This window comes from Saimiri boliviensis, chromosome 16 (assembly GCF_048565385.1).
Source record: "Saimiri boliviensis isolate mSaiBol1 chromosome 16, mSaiBol1.pri, whole genome shotgun sequence".
Taxonomy (NCBI): domain Eukaryota; kingdom Metazoa; phylum Chordata; class Mammalia; order Primates; family Cebidae; genus Saimiri; species Saimiri boliviensis.
The window spans coordinates 17,638,551-17,666,527 of NC_133464.1; the positions used below are offsets into that span (position 1 = coordinate 17,638,551).

Consider the following 27,977-nt stretch of genomic DNA (forward strand, 5'->3'; position numbering starts at 1 on the left):
TGATTTGTTAGGCCTCCCCAGCCACCTGGAACTGTTAAGTTCATTAAACCCTTTTTCCTTTAAAAATTTCCCAGTCTCAGATATGTCTTTATCAGCAGCATGAAAATGGACTAATACGATCAGGAATATTAGCCTGTGGTTTTTCTTTATTGTTATGTTCTTGTCTGGTTTTGGTATCAGGGTAATGCTGGTTTCATAGAATGAGTTAGGGATAATTCTCTCCTCATCATTTTGTTGGGAATAATTAGAGGAGAATTGGTGTTAGTTTTTTCTTGGGAGTTTGGTAGAATTAGGTAGTAAAGCCATCTAGTCCTGGAATCTTCTTTGTTGGGAGACTTTTCATTACTAATTAAATCTTATTACTCATTATTGGTTTGTTCAGGTTTTCTATTTCTTCTTAATTCAATCTTGGTGTGTTGTATGTGTCCAGAAATTTATCCATTTCTGCCCAGGTTTCCAGTTTGTTAGTGTATAGTTTTCTATAATAGTCTCTGATGATCTTTTTTGTTACTATGATATCAATGTGCTTCTTCACTTCCGACATTTTGGGGGGGGGGGTGTCTTCTCTGTTTTCCATTGTTAGTTAGTCTAACAAGTGATTTATCTTTTCAAAAAGGAAACTTTTCATTTTGTTGATCCTTTGCATTTTTTTTTTAGTATTGATTTCATTTAGTTCTGCTCTGATATTATTTGTTTTTTCTACCAATTTGGGATTCTTTTCTTATTCCTTGAGATGCATCATTAAATTGTTTATTTGAATCTTTCTCCTGTTTGATATGAGTTTATTGTTCCAAACTTTTTATTAACACTGATTTTGCTATATCCCACAGGTTTTAGTATGCTGTGTTTACATTCTTCATTTGTTTCAAGAAATTTTTTATTTCTCCTTCATTTCTTTCTTAACTTAGTAGTTATTCATTAGCATGTTGTTGAATTTCCATGTATTTGTATGACTTCCAAAGTTCCTCTTGTTCTTGATTTGTAGTTTTATTTCATTGTGGTCTGAGAAGATACTTGATATGATTTTAATTTCTAAAAAATTATTGGGACTTGTTTTTGTTTCCTAACATATGGCGTATCCTGGAGAATATTCCATCTTCTGGTAAGAAGAATGTGTATTCTGTAGCTATTGAGTGAAATATTGGGTAAATTTCTCTAAAGTCCATTTCATCTAATGTACAGTTTAAATCCAGTGTTTCTTTTTAATTTTCCATCTAGGTAATGCTGAGAGTGGGGTATTGAAGGTTTCAGCTGTTATCGTATGGGAGAGTCTCTCTCTTTACCTGTAATAATATTTGCTTTATATGTGTAGGTACTCCAGTGTTGGGTGCATATATGTTTAGGAGTGTTTTACCTTCTTGCTGAGTTTATCCCTTTATAATTATGTAATGATCATCTTCCTTTTTGACCTAAAGGTTTGTCTGATAAAAGTATAGCTATTCCTGCTTGTTTTTGGTTTCTGTTTGCATGGAATATCTTACTCCATTCCTTTACTTTCAGTTTATATATCTCATTACAAGTGAGATGAGTTTATTTTAGGCAGTGTGTGGATGGGTCATGTTTTTTAATCCATTCAGCCAATCTGTATCTTTTAAGTGTAAAGTTTAATTCATTTACATTCAAGGTTATTATTGACATGTGAGGGCTTATTTATGTCATTTTATTAGTTACTTACTGATTATTTTGTGTGTTCCCCTCTCTCTCTCTCTCTTTCTCTCTCTCTCTCTCTCTCTCTCTCTCTCTCTCTGTCTCTGTCTCTAACAAATGTTATCTTGTTGGTTTTCTGTATTGATAACATTTGAATCTTTTATCTGACTTCAGTGGTTTGCTCTACCATCGGTATTTATGTTTCTGCATGGTAGATACCATTCTTTCACTTTCGGGTGTAGGACTCCCTTAAGCATTTCTTGAAGGGCTGTTCTAGTGGTGAAGAATTCCCTCAGCTTTTGCTTGTCTGGGAAAGACTGCTCTCCTACATTTATGAAAGATAACTTTGTTGGGTATACTATCCTCAGCTGGTAGGCATTTTCTTTTAGCACTTTGAATGTATAACACTGTTTTCTCCTGGCCTGTAAGGTTTCTGTGGAGAAATCTGCTGTTAATCTGGTGGGTGTTCCCACTAGATGCCTTTCACTGCTATTTATAGAAATCTCTATTTCTCTTTAATTTGACTATAATTTGCCATGGACAGAACCTTTTGAAATTGTATCTATTTGGGAATCTCTGTGCCTCCTGTATCTGGATGTCTAAATTTCATTAGACTTGGGAAGTTTTTAATCTGTTATTTCATTAAATAGGTTTCCTAACACTTTCATTTTTTCTTTACCTTCTGGGACAACAAATATTTAGTTGGTTTATGGTGTCCCATATGTCACACAGGCTTTGCTTATTTTTATTTTATTTTTTGACTAGGATATTTTAAAAGTCTTGTTTTAAAATTCTGAGATTCTCTCTTCTACTTGATCTAGTCTACTGTTGAAGCTTTTCAATGTATTTTACATTTCATTCAATGAATTCTTTAGTTCCAGGAATTCTTTAGTTCCAGAATTTCTATTTCATTCCTTTTTATGATAGCTTTCTCTTTGGTAAATTTCTCACTTATATCCTGAATTGTTTTTCTTATTTTTTGTGTTGTTCTAAAGTATTCTCTTATATCTTACTGAGCTTGTTTAATATCAGTATTTTGAATTATTTTTCTCGGATTTCATAAATTTGTTTTAGATTGGGATCTGTTGCTAGAGAATTATTGTGTTCCTTTGGAGGTTGCTTGTTTATGTTCTTGTGTCCTTACATTGACATCTGTGCATCTGATGTAACAGTTACACCTTCCATTTTTAGTTTTTGAATTTGCATTCTTAGAGGAAGACTTTTCCTGACCATATATCTATGGTGTTAGTTGCATAGGACACTTTGGCATTTATTCTGAATATATACAGTAGGGTAATCTCTGTATGAGTTCTTCATCTGTAAATAGCATCAGTGGTGTCTCTTTTTCTAGGTGGCTTATAGCACAGTTGCTAGTGGAGGCTGTGATGAAGTTTTGCTGAAATGTGGGACACCAGTTCGGTCAGACTTAGGGCCCTATGGATGGCAGTGGTGGGTTGAGCCTGCCTGTTCTGGCCCCGAGTGGTGTGCACTGGCACTAGTGTTAGCAGGTAGAGGGAGGTTGATTCTTGGGCCTCTAGATGACTTGCTTAGGTGCTGGAAATGGCAGTGGTAGGTGGGTTCTTGAGCACCAGCAGTGGTGGTGGCATGGGCAATGGCAGTAGCAGTGGAGGGACAATTCTCTGAATTGTCCCCAGGGTCCATGGCAATGTAGGCAGTAGCTGTGATGGACTGGGTCAGCCATTGCTCAGGCCCTGAGGTGATGGTAGTGGCAGGTTGGGCGGGCATGACACTGGGAGATGTGCTCAGATGCCAATGGTAATGGATTGCGGTGAGTGATCTCCAGGTCCCTAGACAGCATGCTCAGGTTCTGGGAGTCATAGAACCAGGCAAGATAGTTCTTAGGCACCAGAACATTCAGGCTCTGGCTATGGTTGGTGAGCAGAGGGGCAGCTGGATGATCCACCAGCCACAGGTGGAATGCTCAGGTAGAGGCAGCAGCAGCTGTGCTGCTCTTCTGCTAGTTGGGAGGGTGGAGTCACTTTCAGTGGGAACAATTAGAGGCAGGTGGCTGCAGGCACACTTTGCTCACCCTGTGTCCCCACCCTTACACACAGCTAGCAGCAGGCAATGGAATTTGTTCTTGGGTGCCTGAAAATGTGTGATTACTCTTCTGCCAGTGGCTTCTGCCTTGGCCTTAGCAGGGAATATCAGTGGGACTCCAGGGATATGGGTATGCAGGGGCTGTTGGGCCCCAGGGCAAGACACAGTCTGTGGGAGCTGGGCTCTCAAAATGGTGCCATATGGCAGCAGCTTAGGACTCAGGGGTTTGTGGGACTGGGCATGAGTTTCCTCTCTGGTTCAGTAATGGCGTTGTGCACTCTCCAGACAGCTCTCTCTGTTAGTCTCAGGGCCCATGAGGGTCAAGGGTCTTTCCCATGGTTAGGATGGTAGGAATCCATAGTGGAAATATGGACTGCTGGGGATCTCTCACTTATACTTTGCTTGCATTCGGGAACCTCTCTGGGCTGCCAGCCACTACTAGCCTACCAGTCTGCCTTGTGTCTCTCTCCTTTCTAGCTTTCAGTTTTTTCTGTCACTTCTTTGGAGAATTCCAGTGTTCTCTCTTAGATGATCTATTCAAAGTGTGATTATCTACTTACTATTTTGGTTTCTCTCCATGGAAGAGGCAAGTAGCAGAAATATCTATTTAGCCATCTTGAAGTCCCTTCTAAAAAATGTTTTTAAGGGGGAAAAAAACCTCTCTGTAATTTTTACTAATTGTTTTATATAGAAATGTAAGGGATTCCCTCTGAAGCGTCTCAGTTATTATAGATAATTTTGTCCTACCTGAACAACCTTCCAGCTCACAAATGTGTATACCTTCTCAGAGCCAAAGGACTGTAGCAGCCCCAAGAAAATGCCATATTCCCTGAACATCAGAAACTTCAGACTCAGGAAAAATAACAAATTACTAATTAGTTATCATTTGTGTTTTCTAGAACACTAAGTGGCTTGTTATAGCTGTTTGTTAACTGTTTCTGCCACTCTTTAGACCATATTCTTTCACTGGCTAGATTTTACTTTCACTTCCTCTTTAATCTCAATAGCAGATGTCTTTTCTAAAAATGTTATGTCAGGAAAACAAATGACCATGTCAGTAATCTTAATACATGTGTCTGGTATTTAAGAATTTGTGCTTTTAACTTTTGTAGAAGAATGCTGAGAGAGAGTCACACAAAATGAGTGAAGTAGTTTTCAAGGCTATTCTAGACATGATAAACAGACCTATAAAGAAATCTTCCAATTCTGTTTGCAAAATAATATCCTACTTTGCTTCTGAGGTTGGCAGTGGAGGATAGTCATTCTGTGTGTGGAGCAGTTGGACTTTTAAGCCCTTATGCTGCTCCTGTTTCCCCCACACTCTGCAGAGCCCCTTTTCCCTGGGTTGTCTCTCAGATTCTGGCAAGCTTTCAGAGATCAGTCTCAGATGGTACACCTCCCTTCTCTGCCACCCTGCTGTAGACTATCTCTTTCGATGCACTAACAGGACTTGTTAATTTGACAAAATTACCACAGGCCCAAAACCCCAGGAATTCCAGTCCATAAGCAGTATAGCTGGTTTTGGAACCCACCCTCCATAAAGGTTGTGGTCCCATGAGATTGTAACAAAGTAGTTTTTATTCAGATAAATATGCATAGCATAGTATTTGCTCTTTTAACCATTCAGTGGCATTAAGTACATTCACAGTATTGTACAACCATCACCACTGTTTATTTTCAGAACTTTTTCATTTTCCCAAACAGAAACTCAGTACATGCTAAATAATAAATCCCCTTACCCTTATTCCTGAAGCTTCTGGTAAGCTCTACTTTCTATCTCTATTAATTTGACTATTAATACTTAATGTAAGTGGAATTTTAAGAACAATATTTGTTCTTTTTGTGTCTAGCTAATTTCATTTAGCCTAACATTTTCAGGGTTCAGCCATGTTGTAGCATGTATCAGAGTTATGTTTCTTTTTAAGACTGAATAATATTTTATGAATGTATATGCCACATTTTGTTTATCCATTCATCTGTTGATGGACATTTATGCTGCTGCTAACTTTTGGCTATTGTGAATAATGCTGTGTTATGAACTTTGGTGTACAGGTGTCTGTATGAATCTCTCCTTTCAATTCTTGTGGTATATATCTAGAAGTAAAATTGCTGAATCATGTGGTAATTCTGTGTCTAACTTTGAGAAACTGCCAAACTGTTTTTCACAGCTGTTGCATCATTCTTTATTCCCACTATTAGTTCACAAGTGTTCCCGTTTCTCCACATCCTCACTAGTTCTTGTTATTTTCTGGTTTGGGTATGTTTTGCTTTTTGGTTATTGCCATCCTAATGAGTGTGAAGTGGTATCTCATTGTGGTTTTGATTGAATTTCCCTAATGACTAGTGATGTTGAGCATTCAGAATACCTGTTGGCTATTTATATATCTTCTCTGGAGGAATGTCTGTTCAAGTCCTTTGTCCATTTTTAATTGGGGTTTTTTGTTGAGTTGTAGACATCCTTTATATATTCTGAATATTAATTCATTATCAGATATATGATTTGCAGATATTTCTTCCCATTCTGTAGGTTGCCTTTTGACTCTGTTGGTAGTGTCCTCTGAAATACAACAAAATTTTAATTTTGATATATTCCAACTTCTTTGTTGTTACCTTTGCTTTTAGTGTTATATTCAAGAAGTCATTGCCAAATCCAATGTCATGTTTTTTGTTTATGTCTTCTTCTAAGAGTATTATAGTTTTAGCTTTTACCTTTAGGACTTTGATCCATTTGAGTTAATTTTTGTATATTATGTAGAGTAAGGGCCCAACTTCTTTCTGACACAAGGGAGATACATCTCTGTTGATACATGAGGATTAAAATTCAAGATGAGATTTGGGCGGGGACACAGAGCCAAACTATATTATTCTTCCCCTAGCCCCTCCCAAATCTCATGTTTTCTCACATTTCAGAATGCAATCAAGCCTTCCCAACAGTCCTTCCAAGTCTTAGCATTAGCCCAAAATTCCAAAGTCTCATCTGAGACAAGGCAAGTCCCTTCCTTCTACCTATGAGATTGTTAAAAAAAAAAAAAAAAAAGTGAGTTACTCTAAGATACAATGGGGATATAGGCATTGGGTAAATGTTGCCACTCAAAATTGAAGAAATTGGGCAAAATGAAGGGGCCATAGGCCCTATGCAAGTCTGAAGCCCAGCAAGACAATTGTTAAATCTTAAAGCCCCAAAATAATCTCCTTTGACTTTACATCTTACATCCAGGGCATACTGATGCAAGGGGCAGGCTCCCAAGACCTTGGGCAGATCTGCCTCTCTGGCTCTGCATGGTACAGTCTCCATGGCTGCTTTCATGGGCTGATGTTGGCTTCCAAATACACAGTGCAGGCTGTCAGTGGATCTACCATTCTGGGGTCTGGAAGATGCTGGCCTCTTCTCACAGCTCTACTAGGTGATGCCCTTGTGGGAACTCTTGTGTCAGGTCTCCAGCCCCACACTTTCCTTCCACATTGCCCTAGTAGAGGTCCTCCATGAGGGCTTCATCTTTGCAGCAGACTTCTGCCTGGATATCCAAGTGTTTCTGGACATCCAAGTGTTTCCATACATCCTCTGAAATCTAGGCACAGGTTTTCAAACCTCATTTCATTACTTCTGTACATCTTCAGGCCCAACACCATGTGGAAACTGCCAGTGCTTGGGGCTTGCACCCTGTGAGGCCACAGCCTAAGCTGTATCTTAGCCCTTTTTAGCCACAGCTAGAGCTCGAGTGGCTGGGATTCAGCCCTTCATGTCTTGAGGCTGCACAGAGCAGCCAGCATGGCCCTAGCTTATGAAATCATTTTTCTTCCTAGGCCTCTGGGCCTGTGCTGAGAGGGACTGCTGTGAAGATCTCTGAAATGCCCTAGAGATATTTTCCCCCTTGTCTTGGCAGTTAACATTTGGCTCCTTCTTACTTATGCAAATTTCTGCAGCAGGCTTGAATTTCTCCCTAGTAAATGTGTTTTCCTTTCTGCACCATGATTGGACTGCAAATTTTCTCAACTTTTTTGCTCTGCTTTTCTTTTAAATATAAGTTCCAGTTTTACATAATCTTTCTTCACATAGATCATCTCTTGAATTCATCTCTGGAATTTCTTCTACAGATACCCTAAATCATCTCTCTCAAGTTCAAAGTTCCACAGATCCCTAGGGCAGGGACAAAATGCTACCAGTCTTTTGCTAAAGCATAGCATGAGTGACCTTTGTTCCAGTTTTCAGTAAGTTTCTCATATCCGTCTGAGACAACCTCAGCCTGGAGTTCATTGTCTATGTCACTATAAATATTTTGGTCAAAACCATTTAACAAGATTCTAGGAAGTTCCAAAGTTTCCCACATCTTCCTGTCTTCTGAGCCCTCCAGACCATTCTAACCTGTACCCATTACCTACTTCTACAGTTGCTTCCACATGTATAGCAGTGACTCCTCCCAGTACCACTTTTCTGTATTAGTTTGTTTTCACATTGCTATAAAGAACTACCTGAGACTGGGTAATTTATGAAGAAAGAGATTTAATTGACTCACAGTTTCACAGGTTGTAGAGAAGCATGGCCTGGGAAGCCTCAGGAAACTTAAAATCATGGCAGACTGTGCAGGGGAAGCAAGCACATCTTACCGTGATGAAGCAGAAGAGAGCAAGCAAGCAAAGGATCAAATGCTTAACACTTTTAAACAACCAGATCTCGTGAGAACTCACTAACAAGACAGCACTAGGGGGATGGTTTTTTAAACTGCCCCCATGATCTAGCACCTCCCACCAGGCCCTTCCTTCAACATCTGGGGATTACAGTTTGACATGAGATTTGGGTGGAGGCACAGAGCCAAACCATACCAATTTCCATATACTAAAATTTGTTACAAATTTCAAAAAACATGTGTATCAGTGTGTTCTCTAATAGACTTTTTTTTTTTTTTTGAGATGGAGTCTCACTCTTGTCACCCAGGCTGGAGTGCAATGATACAATCCTGGCTCTCTGCAACCTCTGCCTCCCATGTTCAAGTGATTCTCCTGCCTCAGCCTCCCAAGTAGCTGGGATTACAGGTGTGTTCCACCATGCCTGGCTAATTTTTGTATTTTTAGTTTTTTAATTTTGTATTTTTGTATTACACCATCTTGGCCAGGCTTGTCTCAAACTCCTGACCTTGTGATCCACCCACCTTGGCCTCCCAAAATGCTGAGATTACAGATATGAACCACCGGGCCTTGCTTCTAATAGATTTTATATATAGTAAATGTATAAAACCATATTTTGTGACAGTGTTCCAGATGTAATGGAGATAGCCCAAGTATGTACTAAGTGCACATGTTAATTTCTCCCCAAATGTGTCTTTGCAGATAAATGTTACTGCCCCACTTTAAGGATTTTTCTGCCTCATTTAATTACAGAATTCATAAATATAATCCTCTAGTGGAAGATTTAAACATAAGTTTGCACTTGTAGTGACACATATATTCAGTTAAAGTTGATTTTCTGGAAATATTAATGGATTATACTGGACCTCTAATCCATTAACTCTAAGTTAATGGTAGTTTGTATGATAACTAGCTAGCCAAAATTATGAATGTGTGTTCTAATCCTGGAAAAGATTTTTTCTTAGCCACCTATGTAGGTATGTACCTAATCTTGACACTAATAGTGATATGTGGTAGAGATAAGTCCAGTCACATTATAAGTGAATAGTTGAAGAGAATCTTTTCCACTGTTAGTACCACACAATAGAATATAGTTCAGATGGTATCTGAAAACCATCCCATTATTTTCAAATTAATAAGGACTCTTGGTTGTCACCGTGACTTAAAGATAATCAGTTTTCAGTTTTAAGAAAATTGAGAAATTTATATATTATTTTAACTATATTCACAGCTTCTGGTTGTTACTGATGTGCTATATTAAAACAATCTTGTATTTCCTTTATTCTTATGTTAAATAGACCACTTTTTCTAGGCATGTACATTTTATAAATCCCAAATAAATACATTTACAGCAATTTTTAAAGGAGTTAATAGGAAAGCTTACTTCTTTTGACCAGCCATTAAAGTGAATTGTTTGGCTGTTTGATTAGAAATTCTATTGTAGATGAAATTTTATCACAATGTAATGAAAAATTGTTTCAACTGTTTGTGCTCCTCTACTGTGAATAGACAATCATATATTTTGGAAAAAAAATGAATTTTGTGAACCCAAAATAAAAATTATTTTAGGTGCCTGGGGGAAACATAACTGTGATTAGTTCAGTGTTTCTAGGCTTTTTGTAGAAGAGTATTTTTAAAAGTCTGATTTATAAATGTTTGACTTGCTATGAAGATGTATGTAATTATGTGCACAGTGAAATCACATAAAACATGACTTTGTGTACACAGATTCAGCTGCAGACAATTTAGAGAAAAAGGTGATTTAAGTTCAATTTCTTAAGCCTAAGAGTAAGCATGGAAGGAGAGAGCCAAATTTGTTTTTCCTTAATTACTTTCAGTTCTCTTGTGTGTGTTATGAGACATTTTTTTTTATATGGAGCCTTGCTCTGTCACCCAGGCTGGAGTGCAGTGACACAATCTTGGCTCACTGCAATCTCCGCCTCCCAAGTTCAAGCAGTTCTCCTGTTCTAGCCTCCCAAGTAGCTGGGACTACAGGCACACACCACCGTGCCTGGCTAATTTTTTTGTATTTTTAGTAGAGATGGGATTTCATTGTGTTAGCCAGGATGGTCTCGATCTCCTGACCTTGTGATCCACCCACCTCTACCTCCCAAAGTGCTAGGATTATAGGCATCAGCCACCATGCCTGGCCAAGACTTTTTATTATACTATGAATGATGTATGATTGTGATACTCTACTTTTAGTCATTTATAGAATTGTCAAAGGTAATTGTGACTTAATTTTTTCCTCAAACAGTGACTTTAGACCATATACTCTATAAATTGCACTAACACACCATTAAATAGCAGAAGGTTGTTATGATTTTCCTAAACAAGACACAGATTGTCTATGTGGCTGAGAAGTACATTGAAACATCAAAAAATATGGATTGATTAATGCATTCTTGATTATATGTATTATTAAGAACCATGAAGAGTTAAATGCTACCCATGTTGCAGGCTGACAGGTTAGCCTGTGACAGTTTTATGGATGCTGGCAATAAAGACAGAATTCCTGGGTCGGAAACAAAGGAGTCAGACACATAAGAATAGCAGTAGGCAGAGTATTAGCACTTGTGCCAGTACTCTGAACCCAGTTCCCACAGAGCATCGGAAAGGGAGCCAGATGATATTTGAAGACACAGTGTTCAAATTAGGTTGCATTAAAGGAGAGGAACACTGAGCTTAGGACCTCAAATTTTCTAATGGGCAGAAAACATGCCTGACCTTTGCTTTAGAGGAACTCCTCACTATATAAGCATCCTTGAAAAGAAAGTCTGGAATCAAGATAGTCATTGTTTTTGCTCACAAAATGTGCAGAAACATGAAAGCCCATGGATAATTACTTTCCAGTAACTCAATGTGTGGTGGTTGTTTGAGTGAGGATTGGCAGAAAGCACCAGCAGACGTTGGCAGGAGATCTAAGTTCCTTTTATGTAGGTAAAGGATATGGCTAATGGAACATAGAAGTGTATACAGTAGTACAGTATAAGGAACCCAGTAGAGGGAGAGGTTGGTTCGAGGGCCAAGCCCCCTTAGCTTTCAGTTTTCAAAGTGCTCAACCAGGGCTGCTGCGTATTATTGTTCGTTTCTTGTGTACTGTCCTTATGTACCTGGTGGAACAGAGTGTGGGGTTAAACTCTGAGAATATTTCTCCTGGCCGTATCCTGTGTGTGCCCTGCCTGATAAGAGGAATAGTTACATCCTTTTATAATTTGTCCTGCAGAGAGGGAACACCTTTATTAATTTTGTATACCTTGAAGTATTACTGTTTTGCAACTAACAGGAAAGAACCTTTTGAGTAGGAACAGCCTACACCCAGGTACCACCTGATTTGTGTAAGAATCCCATCTAGATTCTTTTTTTTTTTTTTTTCCCTATCTAGATTCTTAAGCTTGCATTTCCCACTCTCACTAGGTTTCTGTTTTGTTTCATCTTTTTATCCTTATGGCCTGTTGGAACTTTTCTGAAAACTAATCTACCTATTTACCAGGTGTAAGTAACTTGTAAAAAATGATATTCAGCTGTACCGTAGCCTGGTGGACACAGACTTTAGGCCTGCCTGAGATCTTTTCCTGTAATTCATTCTCTTTCAAGATGATGATAATTAACAATGGGAACATCGTATTTTAACTTTAAAACATTTTCTTGAATCTAGGGCAGAAAAAAATACCAGTCATGGTTATTATGATAGCAACTTGTCCTACCCAGTGAAGGATAAGTGCTATACTGAGTAAACAAAACAAAATAGTTCACATTTCTTAAGTAATTCAGTGATTCATTCTTATACCCTCTGCTTTCTTGTAAGACATCAGGCACAGACAACTGTTAAACATTACGAGTTGAGTGTCCCTTATCTAAAATGCTTGGGACCAGAAGTATTTCAGATTTCAGAATTTTTTGGATTTTGGAATATTTGCATATATGTGTTGATGAAGAGTCAAATTCTGGAAAATATTTGAAGAGATTTATTCTCAGTCAAATATGAGTGACTGGTGGCCTGTGATACAGCCCTCAGGAGATCCTGAGAACATGTGCCCAAGGTGGTCAGGCTACAACTTGGGTTAATACATTTTAGGGAGACGTAAGACATCAATTGATACATGTAATGTGTACATTGGTTCGGTACATCTGGAAAGGCCAGAAAACTGGAAGCAGGAGCCTTCCAGGTTATAGGCGGATTCAACGATTTTCTAGTTGGTAGTTGGCTGAGTTGTTTTCTAAAATCAGTAGAAAGGAATGTCTGGGTTAGGATAAGGGGTAGTAGAGACCAAAGTTTTATCCTGCGGATGAAGCCCTTGGGTGGCAGGCTTCAGAGAGAATATATTATAAATGTTTCAAATCAGAGTCTGTTCTGTCAGTTGTAAAGTCTGTTTTAATGTTAATGCTAGTCAGCTGTGTCTGAATTACAAAAGGTTGGAGGGAATAATGAGGCATATCTGTTGTGGGGCTTAGAATTTTATTTTTGGTTTACACACATAATGAGATATCTTGGAAAAGGGACCCAAGTCTAAACATGAAAGTTATGTATGATTCATGTATTCCTTCTACCCATAACCTGAAGGTAATTTTAGATAATAAAAAAATGGTGTGTATGAAGCTAAGTTTGTGTACTTGAGACATCAGAAAACAAAGATACCAGGTGTGGAATTTTCTACTTGCAGCATCATGTGGGCACTCAAAAAGTTTCATATTTTGAAATGTTTTGGATTTTCAGATTAGGGATGCTCTACCTATAGTATATTCGACTTATCTCTGAAGCATTTCCTTTTGAGCATCATGCTTAGGGACTCTCACAAACACTAAAAGTTATTTTTAACTATAGTAACTATTTTATTTCAGGTAATAAAATAATCAGCACATGGCCCTGGCAGTCTTCTCTTCAAACTGACCTCTTTATTCTTTAAACACTACCTGCTTCTGACAAGGTGTTGTATAGATCATCTTGACTCTTTTTTTCTCCAAATGTGGAACTGCCTTTTCACCAAGTTTTGTTTGGTAGAAAATAGTGCTAACAACCAAAATCTCAGCATTGGATGTGCACTTCATGTTGTTTCAATAAAATATTCAGAGTAGAATTCAGAGTGATGAAGGCAGAGCAAGAAAAAAAAAATTCTTCTTTTAAAAGGGCATGTATTTATGTTGGTAGTTCTAATTAACCTCTACCTTTATTTTCATCTCTTTAAACCAGTGTCCCCCTTTTCCTTTAGTTTCAGCGTGCCTTGTTATATATTATATTAATAATATGTTCAAATTACAGTTTTGGTCCTCTCTCCTGCACTCTGACCAAAGTTAAAAGGCTCTTCCTCTTTTGTAACTCTTAGTGCTAGTGCCCTGATATTGCATTCAAAGTATGCAGGTTCTGACTGTCCCCCTCGTCAGCATCATTTGCCCTTCAACTCTTTGAAAAGAAAAAGACATTGCAAAAATTTTCTAAAGAAATACTAAAGTATGCAATGCACTCATACAGTTCCATAAACTTAGTAGTATAAAGGGAACAAAGATTCAGGGTTTTCTGGATTTAACCAAAGCTCTCCTTTTGCTTTGCACTTTGATGGTAACAGTGTCATCATTTATCTTCTATCACAGCCAGCTTTAGTGTTGAAATTTCATATACCATGTGTTCATTCACTATTGTAGCAGTCAACTTTTTAAAAGCCAATTTAAAATGTCAGAAAATATGCCCAAAGTAATGTTAAGAATCATTATCATAGATCTTTAAAATTTTAAAAACTTAAAGTATGATAATTTTTAGGTATATATTTTCATAACATTGTCTCATTCAGTAAGAGTCATTCTGTAAAAGACATCAAGACATTTGGATCATAGCATGTTTTCATTATAGTTTTTATATAGTTGTCTTATATATAGATACCCTCCCATACATATTTACTGTTAAATTATAGACATTCTTGATCAGTCTCTAGGGGTTTGCATTTCCACATGAGCATTGAGAATTTACTAGGTTTTAGCTACAAAGAGTAGGCTTGGTGACAATAATATAGTTTTAAGGTGAATTAAAACATGTCAGCCTCCTAATCTCATATGCTATGATATTTATATTATCTCCATAGAAGGGAAAACCCCCACAAACTCACTTTTTTCTTGTGACTTGGTAAATAGGTTTTAATAAGATCACAGAATTAGAATATAATTGGCCTTCCATGTCTAAGGGTTCCACATTCCTGGATTCCAACTAACCATGGAATGAAAATATTCAAATATAATAATAAAATAAACAATAAAAATAATAAAAATTTTTAAACAATATAGTATATTTACATAACATTTACTGTATGGTATTAAGCATTATATGTAATCTAGAGATGATTTAAGATATATGGGAGGATGTGAGGAGGTTCTATGCAAATACTATGCCATTTTATATAAGAGGCTTGTATATTCTTAGATTTTGGTATCCTCTCTGAGTCCTGGAACCAATCCCCCCACAGATACTAGGGGATGGGTATGTTTTGCCAAAATCTTGTCAGACCAACAAGGGATAATGCTTTTGTCTTTGACCCCAGCAAAGCCTGGGGCCATCATATCTTTTTTTGTTTGTTTTTCATTTGCTTTTTTCTTGTGGCTTTTTAGAGATGGCCTTCACCAAGTGCTAGAGCATTACTTCTCAAACTATTCATAGTAAGAGAATAGCATTTTCCCCCAACCTTTTGCCAATCAATATGTTGGCCTTACTCCTATGAGTAATGTTTATCTTTTTTTTTTTTTTTTTTTTTTTTTGAGACGGAGTCTCACTCTATTGCCCAGGCTGTAGTACAGTGGTGTTATCTTGGCTCACCACAACCTCTGCCTCCTGGGTTCAAGCAATTCTCCTGCCTCAGCCTTCTGAGTAGCTGGGACTATAGGCAAGCACCACCATGCCCAGCTAATTTTTGTATGTTTATAATAAAGACAGGGTTTCACTATGTTGGCCAGGCTAGTCTCTAACTCCTGATCTTATGATCTGCCCACCTCAGTCTCCCAAAGTGTTGTAATATGTATCTTGTACTACATGTGGCACACCATAGGAGTTTGGTAAACCCCAGGCTGTCCTATGCCATGTCCAGTGAGTTGAGATCACTGATCATGTGCTCAGATGTCATGGTCATGTTCAATTACTACAAGTTATTGAACACTTAATCTCAATTTCTGTACTTACAAGTTATTAACAGTCTACAGACCACGAGTTTAGTTGCACTGTAGTTGAGAATCTCATTTTTGTCTAGGCATACCTGCTTTTAGTCAGGAAAAGTAGCACTGCTTGAATGCTCTGTATAATTCGCAGCTCCATTGGGAATGGGAATTCTGATTGCCCTTTCCAAAAGAGCTGCCGAATTCTCACCCTCAGCCTTCTTTGAATCTAGACAAGGCGTGTTTCCTCTTTGGGGCTAGACTTCTCTGCACCTATATCTTCCTTTCTCTTTTTTCCTCTGATTGACTGAACTCATTTACTTGCCTTCAAATTCATTAATTCTTCTATCTGCTCAAATATGTGTTAAGCTCCTCTCATTAATTTTTTATTTCAACTATTATATTTTTAAATTCCAGTATTGGAATTTATTGATTTGGTTCTTTTTATAACTTTTATCTGTTGATTTGTCTTCATGCCTTCCTTTAGTTATTTAAATGTCGTTCTTTTTAGCTATTTGAACGTGCACCCTAAATTCCTCTGTATTATTCATCTGTATGTTTCTCTTAATTCTGTTATATTTTCTCTAAAGCCACTGCCTCTGACTTAGTTCAGTCCACAGTAAACTCATATCTCGATTATCTAGATTACTGTAGAAACCTCCTAATTTTTTTAAGTATTATTTTCTCCAGTCTTTCTCTCCTTTCCTCCTGGATTTTTAGTTACCTATATGCTAGACCTTTTTCATGTATTTCTAATCTCTCTCACACTTTGTTTGGTTTGTCTTTTTTTTCTTCATATTTTAGTTACTGTATATTCTATTGATCTGTTATGCAGTTTACTAATCCCTGTCTATTCTGTGTCCAGTCTGCAATTAAACCCACCCAGTAAGCTCTTAGAGTTGTTAATTACAAACATTGTATTTAAAAATTATTAAATATTTCTTTTTAAAGTAGATTTTAGTTCTGTCAAAATTTTTCTTTTTATAAATTGTGATTTTTTAAAAAATATATTGATAATAGTTATTTAAAGTCCTTGCCTAAGTAATCTTCGGGTTTTTTTTTTCTCTTGGATTTCAATATTTGTTTTTGTTTTTGTTGTTTTTTTGCATGACTTTTTTGTTTTATAAGAGCCAGAAATTGATGAAAAACTGTAGAAGTAGAAAGTTAAGATTTGTTCTGGCAGCCTGAGTGCCAGGTGCTCACTTGCTTCCGTTGAAGCTTGTTTTTAGTCTTTATGAATGCTCTTATATTTTTGTATCTTCATTCTAGGATCTTGCCTTACTGGTTCTCAAATGACAGTCTGCAGTGCATAGTACTTGAACTTCAGTCTCTGTCTTCCCGGTACTATATTATGGCTGTGGTTTCAACCTGTCCATTTCTCTTGACTTCTGGCTTTTGTGGAGGTGTTACCATATATATGTGCAGGTTAGGAGACAGCAAATGACTTGAAAGGAATTTGTATGGAGATTTTTCTGGTTTCCTGCAGTTTCCTTCTTTCCTACACTCTCACCCCGCATCCTGCTGTCTAATCTCAGTGCTTTGGCAGCCCATGCTTTGACTTCTGCTTTCCAACTCAGTATTCCTTCAGGATACAATTTGGGGACCCTAGGGATGAAGTTTAGGTCAATGTGGAGCTTGCTGTTTATACTTCCTGCTTTCAAGGACCATAATGCCTCATTTCTTGATTGGTGGTTGCTTCCCCCACCACATGCCTCTAAACAGCAGTTTATATGTTTTCTCCAGCTTGTATAGTGGATTAGAACTTGATTTTTAAGATGTTGGTTTTGTAATTTAACTTATAAGCCATTTTATTTTCCTTATGTCCAAGTCTTTAAATTGAGAGGGGAGGTGGAGAGGGCCTCATTTACTGCTGATTATGTATCTTAATTATAAGGTAAATATTCATCTCTCTTAAGTGGTTTATGTGGAGTAATTTTCATACAATTTTCTGTTGTAACATGAAAAACATGAGTGAAAGGAATTGTTTTTGAGAGAAGGCTTAATGTAAAAGACTACACAAGTATAAAATTGTTGCACATAATATAATTTCTTAATTCAGAGAATATTAAACTAGCTTCTGTATTTAATCAGAAATATAGAAAATTCTGTGTATATTTTTATTTGTCACTTCATATAGTAAAAATATGACTTCAAAAATGATTTCAGTGTTATCTTAATAAAGCTTTCACAAATGTCTGGATTCTTTTCTAGTGGATTAATGACTTGGAAAATGATGATTTATATATTACTTGGCCTACAAGTTTCCATGAACTTCTAAAGCCAGTATTTCCTGGAAGTATACCTTCCCTAAGGCGTAATTTTCATAATTTGGTGAGTTTTAGATTTTGATAAGTTTCTTACAAAGATATCAACATTTTTTGGATTATCCTGTCAATGAATAGGCATCTGACTTATAAGGAAATAACTATTTGCCTGATGCAGCATTGCCTGATGCAGCAGGCTTAGGTGGCATGGCTGACTGGGTGTCAACAACTAGCAATGTCACTGTATTAGTTTGTTCTCATGCTGCTAAGAAAGACATAGTCAAGACTGGGTAATTTACAAAGGAAAGTGGTTTAATTGACTCCCCACCATGACTGGGAGGCCTCAGGAAACTTAAGTCATGGCAGAAGGAGAAGCAAACATGCTTCTTCACATGATGGCAGGAAGACAATAAAGAGAACTCACTCATATCACAAGAACAGCATGAGGGTAACTGCCTCCATGATTTAACTACCTCCCACCTGGTCCATCCTGTGACACATGCAGATTATGGGAACTACAATTCAAGTTGAGATTTGGGTGGGCACATAGCCAAACCATATCAGTTACATGTTCTGCCTCTTACTCTTCAGCCCTTATGTCATTTTATAATAACAATATTAATGTTATTTTTACATTTTTCTCAAAAGAATTTATGAGAGAACTTTTTCTTCTTTCTCTGTTATAAAGAACTGATGATTAAAGTGTAGTAATTTCAGGGAAAGATACATAAATACCATATATGCATATAATTTTATCATATATATATTATCTATGCATATAATTTTATTATCCCAATAATATCTAAGCATTTATGTTGGAACTTTGAAAGGTGGAGAAAATACCTAGGGCTTTTTTTTTCACATAGGAAATGAATAAGATATTTTTTGCAGCAGTCTTGATAAAGCAGTTGTGTTAATGCTATTTTTTTTTCAGTCAAAATTCGACTTCTGTTTCCTTTTGAAAAAATTTATCACAGAAAATCCAATGAACATTTAGAATAAGGTATTTCAATTCAGGTAAAAGAAAGTATACTGGGCTTCCAAAAAGAAGATGAGTAGCCTGATGTTAAATTCCGTGTATAATTATATTTGGATGTGCAGCTTTTAGAAATCCTTCATAAATTGTGAAATCTTCTATGTGTGTGTGTGTGTGTGTGTGTGTGTGTGTGTGTGTGTATTCCTTAGAATTACTAGAATTTTAAAAAAATTATACATTGAATTTCATACTTTCAGTCACAAAATTAGTCTGAACTTTAACTTCATGAAGATTCTAAGGTGTTGAAATAGTGATTATATACTCTCTTTCTTTTAGGTTCTGTTTATTGATCCAGCCCAAGAATATTCCTTGGATTTTATGAAACTTGCTGATCTTTTGTATTATCATAAAGTTCCTCTTAGGTAATTGTCATTTTATAGCATCAAATTGTCAACTAAAGGAAATTCAGTGTTGTTCATATTGTGTTACACAAAGTATTAATAGGGCATTCAAACATTCAAAGCAATGCTTAGCTGTAGTGCCTGACATAACATAGCTGCATGTTGTGAAGTATTAAATACCTTTATGATGGACTCTGTTTATCAAATCTGTCTGGTAATTTTGTTTATTACCTTCCTAAGAGAATAATCTGTCACTCTGGAAACTTATAGAAACGTCCATCTTCCTGTGCTTGCAATCCCAGCACTTTGGGAGGCTAGGTGGGTGGATCATGAGGTCACAGGTTCAAGACCAGCCTGGCCAATATGGTGAAACCTGGTCTCTGCTAATAATACAAAAATTAGCCAAGCGTAGTGGCACACACTTACAGTCCCAGCTACCTGGGAGGCTGAGACGGGAGAATTACTTGAACCTGGGAAGCAGAGGTTGCAGCAAGCTGAGATTGTGCCACTGCACTCCAGCATGGGCAACAGAGCAAGACTCCGTCTCCAAAAATAAAAAAGCACATTTACCTTTTTTGTGCAGAACAAAAGAACATGGTCATTTGATAATGTTACCACCAGAGGGAGAGAGTTTGATATTATCTTAGAATCTTATCTTAGATTTCTACTGCAGGAATCCAGTAGCAATGTGGATTTTGGTGAAGAAGCATTACAATCAAAAGTTTGAAGTAATAAAATTATTCTTTTCCTGTCTATTAATACATTCTGTCCATCTAGATATTGTAGTCTAATAATGTTCCTACATAATGATTTATTGTAATTTAAGAGATAATTGTAACAGTCTTTACTCATTTTCTTTTTCCAGAATTGGTTTTGTGTTCATTCTTAATACCGATGATGAAGTTGATGGAGGAAATGATGCCGGAGTTGCTCTTTGGCGAGCTTTCAACTATATTGCTGAAGAATATGATATATCAGAAGCATTTGCTTCTATAGTACATGTGAGTTTATCCAATAAATATGATTTCTTTAGAATGTATAATTTTTGCATTGCTATATTTATTATGATTTCTTTAGATTGTATAATTTTTGCAACATATTTATTGTAACATTTCAAAGTTTATAACCTAGCATAGAGATTAATACAGATGATGAATTTGTTTTCTGTAACTCCCTGCTGAAGTACATAATATTATCCTCACATTATAAATTAGGCAACTGAGGTTCTGCCAAAATATTTGAATTTACTAAGGTTTACTCAGCCAGTAAAGGGATTTAAATTGTATATGTAAGTTTAGAGGAAAATAGAAAATGATTATTTAGGGAAGAATTCTTGAACTAGGCTTTGAATAAATTGATCATTGCAGGCTGGGCACCGTGGCTCATGCCTATAATCCCAGCATTTCAGGAGGCTGAGGCAGGAGGATTGCTTGAGACCAGGAGTGCGAGACTAGCCTGCGCAACACAGTGAGACCCTGGCTTTACCAAAAACAAAAGTCAGGTGCAGTAGCACATGCCTATAATCCTAGTTACTCAGGAGGTTGAGGTGGGAGAATCGTTTGGGCCCAGAAGGTCAAAGCTGCAATGAGCCAAGATCAAGCCACTGCACTTCTGCCCAGGCCCTGTCTCCTGGGGGGTGAAAAAAGTCATTGCAGAGCTAAATATTCTGAATGACAAAGTGTATAGACACTTCCTAGGGAGTTTCAAAGAAGGGGGAAGTCACTTATTGACAGCATACTGTGAAAGACATAATATTGATAAAGTCTGACAAAGAGATTGTGTAAGAGGTGTTAGAAATCGGTAAGAACCTGATAAAGGAAGAACAAAAGATAGTAAGATTATTTCATAATTGAGGTTTTGAAATTCTGTTGTAGCTCATTGTAGAAATATGTATGTATTAAAGAGCTATATTATTATTACAAAATATCAAGTCATAACTTACAAAATAACTTCTGTCATTTTTTATATTCATTGGGCTTTAGCTGGTCAAACAGTATTTTAACAAGAAATGACTTCTTCTAACTGAGAAAGGAATTTCTAAAGTAGTGCAAATTTCCTACCATACTTCTCTAGCTCCCAGGAAAATCATTAAATACCTTATTAATTCATTAAACTAGAGTATAGAAACTACACTTCAGTGATTTGGGGGCTATAGTTTTCTCTGTAAAATACTGCCATAGAATATATGTCAATATTAAGTCTCAGCTTATTATTTTACTAATTTACTGGTGTCAGAGTTTATAAAGGACTTAGTCAATTTGAGATTCACCCATTTTATTGTAAAGGACCATTATGATATTCAAAACTTATAAACCTAAAGATATTCAGAAATTATCTTTACCTAAGTTGTCTTAATTATCAGTATGGAATCTGTTTTATAAGTGTTTTATATCAGATATTAATTTATATGTGATAGCATAATCTATGATGTTCAGCACAATACTATTAATGTATAATCTCTTAGAAAAACAAATTATATTTGAAACCATAGGGTTTAATACAAAGCAGCATAAAAGTAAGTATTAAATATGTGGCACAGCCTGTAAGTTGTGCTAAACAATTAGAATGAGAGGGAGAAGGAGAAATCATTTGAACAAGATACAGTTTTTAGGAAAATAGATGAATTACAAATTCTTTTTAAAGTGTTTCTCTGTTTTCAGTGAGCTAATTGCTTTATCTCAAGTAATTTGAAGATATTTAGTACTATAGAGAAGAGGGATATAAGACCAAAATAATAAAATATATGAAAGTTATTGAAATGTGTTAATAAACAGCAAATAGTAAAAGTTAATCCAGCCATATCTGTGGTCATATTAAATGTGAATAAATTAAACTTTAGCATGCTAAAAGAAAAGATAGCAAAAGACAGAAAATAATACACAAGGTGACTATTTCACAAATGAAATCTAAATTGGCCATAAAATATTAGGGGAAATGAGCTTTAAGAAAAAGTACTAAAGTGTATATAGCTTCAAATTATACAATACAAAATTTGATAGCCAGGGAGATAAATGGACAGCTCTACTGTAATAGTAGGTTATTTCAACATTTCTCTATTAATAGGTGAAGCAGATTAAAAAATCAGTAAAGATACATATATAAGATTTTAACAATACGGTTTACAAGATTAATTTTAAAGGCAAATATAAAATCCATCAATCAGAGAATGAGATAATTTTGCAATCAAAACAGAAGAGGAAAATAATGTCTTTTAGTTAGAAAAGAAGGACTTAAAAATACTGATTAACCATTCAGAAGTGAGTAACTCATTTTTATAAAGTAGATGGAAAGCAATAAAATAAGAATACACATTAATGAACTAGGAAATGAAAATATAATTATAGGATCAAGAATTTCAAAGTTGATACTCTGAAAAGACAAATAAAATTTACAAACCATATAGAGATTGGGTTCCAGATAAGCACACCAGTAATAGGAGATAGAAACTTCCAGCTTCTTAAGGCCTGGGCTCAGAGATTGGTACATCATTACTTTCAGATTATTCCATTATATTCAGTTTACCAAATAGTCACAGATTCAGATTCATATACCCACCTCTCAATGGAGGGAGTGTTGAAGAATTTGGAGACCATATTTTAAAACTAGTATAGCAAATTCTACCAAATATTCAAATATTTAAAGAAACAATAAATTTCAATCTTCAAAATCTTTTAGAGAATAGAAAAAGAGGAAACATTTTCTAAATCAGTCTTTGAATCTAGTATAATCTGATGTCAAAGCCTGACAAAAAGAGAAAAGGAAAAATTATAGGCTGTTCTTTGTTGGGAATATGTATGCCAAAGTCCTAAATAAAATGTTAACAAAAGAAATCTAGCAGGTATATAAAAAATAAACTGTCATGACAAAGTGAGATTATCTAATGAATGAAAAGAAAGTATTTGAAAATTTGAGGAATTTCTAAATATAATTCACCATGTTAATATATTATCATTCAAGAAGATGCATAAGAAACATTTGAAAAAATTCAAAGCTTTTTTATGATTAAAAACTCATAAGGAAAGAAAGAGTTTAGCAAACTATTATATAGGGAAATTTTATTAATTGATGACAGGACATCTTAGCAGTAAAATGACAGAAAGCGTTGTTTTTAAAATTGGAAATAGATGAAGTACCCACTGTCAGCACTTCAATTATTATCCTCAAGTTCCAGTCAGTGCAATAAGAGAAGTAAAGGCAATACTCATTTAAAATATTAAACAAATTATTATTTAAGATTCTAGGGTTGCCTACAGAGGAGATTCGAAAGAATCCATTGATTGTTAGATTTGATAAAGGAGGTTAGTAAAGTAACTGGATATGAGATCAGTATACTAAAATCAGTTGCTTTTCTGTCTTCTAACAACAAATACTTATTATTTACTCTTATCATCAGTTATATTAAGTGCCTACTACATACCACACGCTGTTTTAGGTGCTTGGATAAATTAATAACATATATAGGCAATAATCCTTATCCTCATGAGAGTACTTTCTATAATGATTCCCACATTTGCAATGACAAGAACACATAAAAGATACTTAGGAATAATGGGGAGCGGGGGTGGAAGGTCCATTTTGTGGATAAAATTTTGAATTATAGCCATTAAAGTTTACCTAAATGAAGGAAAAGCTCTACCATGTTTATCAGTAGAAATAGTTCACTTCATAATTATATTGTTTTCTGCAAATGATTTATAAATTCAATGCAGTTCCAACCAAAGTCGAATGTTAGGGATTTTTTGGTGAAATTTGATGTTTATTTTAAAATGTATATGGAAGAATGAAGACTCAAAATGGGTGAGACTTTGAATTATAAAGTGATGGGACTTGCCATACCAGGTAATAAGATGTATAAAGTTTGTAGTGTTCGTTCAAGGGAAAGACATATCTATCAAAAGAACATGGGGGTCCCAAAACTTAAGAATACAGAAGTGGCATTACAGTAAATGGGAGAGACTTTCAACAACTAGGGTTCGACAGGGGCTATACCAATGCAAATAAATAAGACGTCCCACTTTGTGTAAAAATCATTTCAGTTAGCTTAAAAATGTAAGTCTGGAAATCACAACTTTAAAACATTTAGAAGTTAGGACCCCGGGGTACGGGTTTCCTAGATAAAAAGCTCTAAGTCTGAAGGAAAATACTGATAGTTTCAGCTAAATTGCATATGAAAACTAGTGCTCATTAAAATGTCATTAAAAAGTAGGGAAAAATGTTACAAGCAAGAGAAGTATTTACAATACATACGACCAATAAAATATTTATATTACATGAGATGTAAAGATTTCTTGCAATTCAAAAAGAAAAACACAAATGACCCAAGAGGAAAAATGCATAAAAGAGTTTTTAAATAGAGGATGCATTCATGGTAAGTAAAAATTTACTGAAATTATTAGTGGTAAATATTTGTTACCATTAATGGTAACTAAACAAGATAATTATTCTACAAATTAGAAAATGCAAATAAAGACTACTACCACAAGATTATTTTATACACTGTAATTTGACAATAATTAAGAAAGCTGAAGGTATCACATGTTAATGAGAATATAGAGCAATGGCATGCCTTTGCATTGTTACCCTGCCTGTAGGAATCTAAATTGGCAGAGCCACATTGAAAAACAATCTGATGATAATTTATATTTTGAAGTTAAATTTCCATGTTCCCTATACACAACACACACACACACACACACACACACACACACACACACACACACACCCTAAGAAAAGCTTCTGTACCTGCACCTTAGAAGGCTATTGTTAGCAGAATCATTCAGAATAGCAACAAACCGTAATAAAAATGAACCAAATATATATCAGTAGCAAAACAGATTAGAATTTGGCATATTAATAGAATGAAATAGCATATGCAAGAGCATGGATGTATTAGAAACATAATGAAGTCATAGAAGACTAACACCACACCATATCCTTTTAAAGCTCAGAAGCAAACAAAACTAAGTATGGGAATACTTACTCACATAAAACTCTAGAATTTAAAAAGGAAAGGGGATGATAAATGCAAATTCAAAATAATGCTTGCATCTTGAGGCACAAGGAAATGGGATTGGGAGAGAAGTTGTACTTCATGGTATTGGTGCTGTTCCATTTCTTATGTTACATGGTTTATTCAGAGAAATAGCTTATTTTATTATTTATGCCTCATAATGTGTATGTTATGTGTATTTTTTTTGCTTAACAAGTTACAAAAGAATTTTTAAAATTTAAAAATGTGTAAGAGGATTGAGTTGATATTTCTGAGTACCCTATTCAAGGCATTATAAATACCTTATTTCATAGGAATATTTGATATTTTCAAGTGACTAGTAAAATGACTAATCTGAATGACTTTTCATGTATCTTTTGCTTTATTCAGAATCTCATTTTTGCCATTTCCATCTGCTTTACAGGAGACTGAACTTTTCACTTTTTTGAGTTATGATCATACTATGTTCTACTTTGATAAGAGGGGAAAACTTGCCCCTAAATTGAAAAACTCATAAAATGAAACTCTTCAGTCTAATTTCATACCTGTGCTGCTGCTTAAAGGAATAGGTTACAAAGTTTACAGTGATAAAGGGAGAGCAAAGAATACTAATTTCTTACTATGAGGACTTTAAAGTGGGGATCGTTTTAGCCATAATATGAAGATTATGTTTGGCAATAATGATTTCAGTGAATTGGGACTAAAAATAATATTCTTAAGTGATGTATCAAATGCTGCCTAATAGTGTTTCTACTTACTACTTGTTCCTTCTGCTTGTAAGTTTCTTTCCCCAGAATGTCTTAATGCTAGCTCAGCATTCATATTTATGTCTCAGCTTTGTTGTCTACTCAGAGATGCCATCTCTCTTGGTGCAGAGCCTAAAACAGTACCTGGGTCATAGTAGAGGATCTCTAAATACTTATTAAAGAGAGAAGTGAAAAAAGATAAAAAGAGTAACAACTTACATTCTGCAAGTGTGTTTAGAACATCTGCGACTGGGGAAGAGTAGAGGTGCAGAGAAAGTCCAGTCAAAATACTTACTAGTAAAACCTGGCATGGTGGTTCATGCCTGTAATCCCAGCACCTTGGGAGGCTGAGGCAGGTGGATCGTTTGATCCAGGAGTTCGAGACTGACCTGAGCAACTTGACAAGACCCCATCTTTACCAATAATGCAAAAAAACTTTAACCAGGTGTGGTGGCTATTTCCTGTAGTCCCAGCTACCCAGAGGGCTAGATGAGAAGATTGCTTGAGCTGGGAGGTTGAGGCTACAGTGAGCCATGATCACATCACTGCACTCCAGCCTAGATGATGATGAGACCCTGTCTCAAAAAAAAAAAAAAAATTATAAAAGAGCAATAAAAATGAAAGTATTTCTGAAAGGTCATATTAGAATGTATTATACATATGTTTAAAAAGGTAACCATTATTATTTTTTTGAATTTTTATTTTACTTTAAGTTCTGGGGTACATGTGCAGATCTTGCAGGATGGTTACAGAGGTTCACACATGCCATGGTGGTTTGCTGTTTCCATGTCCCTGTCACCTACATTAGGTATTTCTCCTAATGTTATCCCTCCCCAATCTCCCCACTCCCTGCTATCCCTCCCTTAGACCCCCAGCCCCAACAGACTCCAGCGTGTGATGTTCCCCTCCCTGCACCCATGTGATCTCATTGTTCAACACCCTCTTATGAATGAGAACATGTGGTGTTTGGTTTTCTGTTCTTGTGTCAGTTTGCTAAGAATGATGGTTTCCAGATTCATCCATGTTCCTGCAAGGGACATGAACTCATCCTTTTTTATGGCTGCATAGTATTCTATGGTGTATATATACCACATTTTCTTTATCCAGTCTATCACTGATGGGCATTTGGGTTGGTTCCAAGTCTTTGCTCTTGTAAACAGTGCCACATGAACATATGTGTGTATGTCTCTTTATAGTAGACTGATTTATAATCCTTTGGGTATATACCCAGTAATGAGATTGCTGGGTCAAATGGTATTTCTATTTCTAGATCCTTGAGGAATTGCCACACTGTCTTCCACAATGGTTGAACTAATTTACATTCCCACCAACGGTGTAAAATTGTTCCTATTTCTCCACATCTTCAGCATCTGTTGTCTCCAGATTTTTTAAGATCACCATTCTAACTGGCACTAGATGGTATCTCAATGTGGTTTTGATTTGCCTTTCTCTAATGACTAATGAACATTTGTTCATGTTTTTTGGCCAATAAATGTCTTCTTTTGAAAAGTGTCTGTTCATATCCTTTGCCCACTTTTTGGTGGGTTTTTTTCCTTGTGTATTTGTTTTAGTTCTTTGTAAATTCTGGATATTAGCCCTTTTTCAGAGGGGTATTTTGTAAAAATTTTTTCCCATTCTTTTGGTTGCTCACTCTAAAAATTGTTTCTTTTGCTGTGCAGAAGGTCTTAAGTTTGGTGTCTGGTTTCATCAAAATAGAACAAAACATAAATTCCTTATGATATTTTTTGAAACTATAGAATATTTTAAAACCATCTTTATTAGAAGATGATTTGTGGTTAAAATTGTTTGTGGTATATGTGTATATGTAGTTAGCATGTTTCAAACTTATAAGAATCTGCATGCTAAGGAAAAGAAATTGCTGTAAAAGTAAAATTATAATTAAATTTTTACAGATGTTCAAAAAAGTGAAGAAGGACAAAAATATACTCACTGTGGACAATGTGAGGAGTGTTCTCCAAAATAAATTTCCTCAGGCCAATATTTGGGATATTTTGGGAATTCATTCTAAATACGATGAAGAAAGAAAGGTAAGTAGGGACATTATGTTAAGTAGACCAGGCACAGAAAGACAAATACCACATAGTCTCTACTCGTGGAATCCTAAAAAGTCAGACTGAC

General features: G+C 35.8%; 1 protein-coding gene across 9 annotated transcripts in view; it reads left to right on the top strand.

Moving 5' to 3' along the window:
• UGGT2 (UDP-glucose glycoprotein glucosyltransferase 2) overlaps positions 1–27,977 on the top strand; it is a 224,766-nt gene that overhangs the window by 79,347 nt on the left and 117,442 nt on the right. For all 9 annotated transcript variants that reach the window (XR_012514308.1, XM_003928205.3, XM_074387527.1 and 6 more), the window contains 4 exons: positions 17,674–17,793; positions 19,039–19,124; positions 19,969–20,104; positions 27,752–27,886. Coding sequence is in view for 8 of the 9 variants with exons in the window: in XM_003928205.3 (XP_003928254.3) it covers positions 17,674–17,793; positions 19,039–19,124; positions 19,969–20,104; positions 27,752–27,886 (477 nt within the window). In the remaining variant the exon portion in view is untranslated. The remainder of the gene's footprint in view (positions 1–17,673; positions 17,794–19,038; positions 19,125–19,968; positions 20,105–27,751; positions 27,887–27,977) is intronic.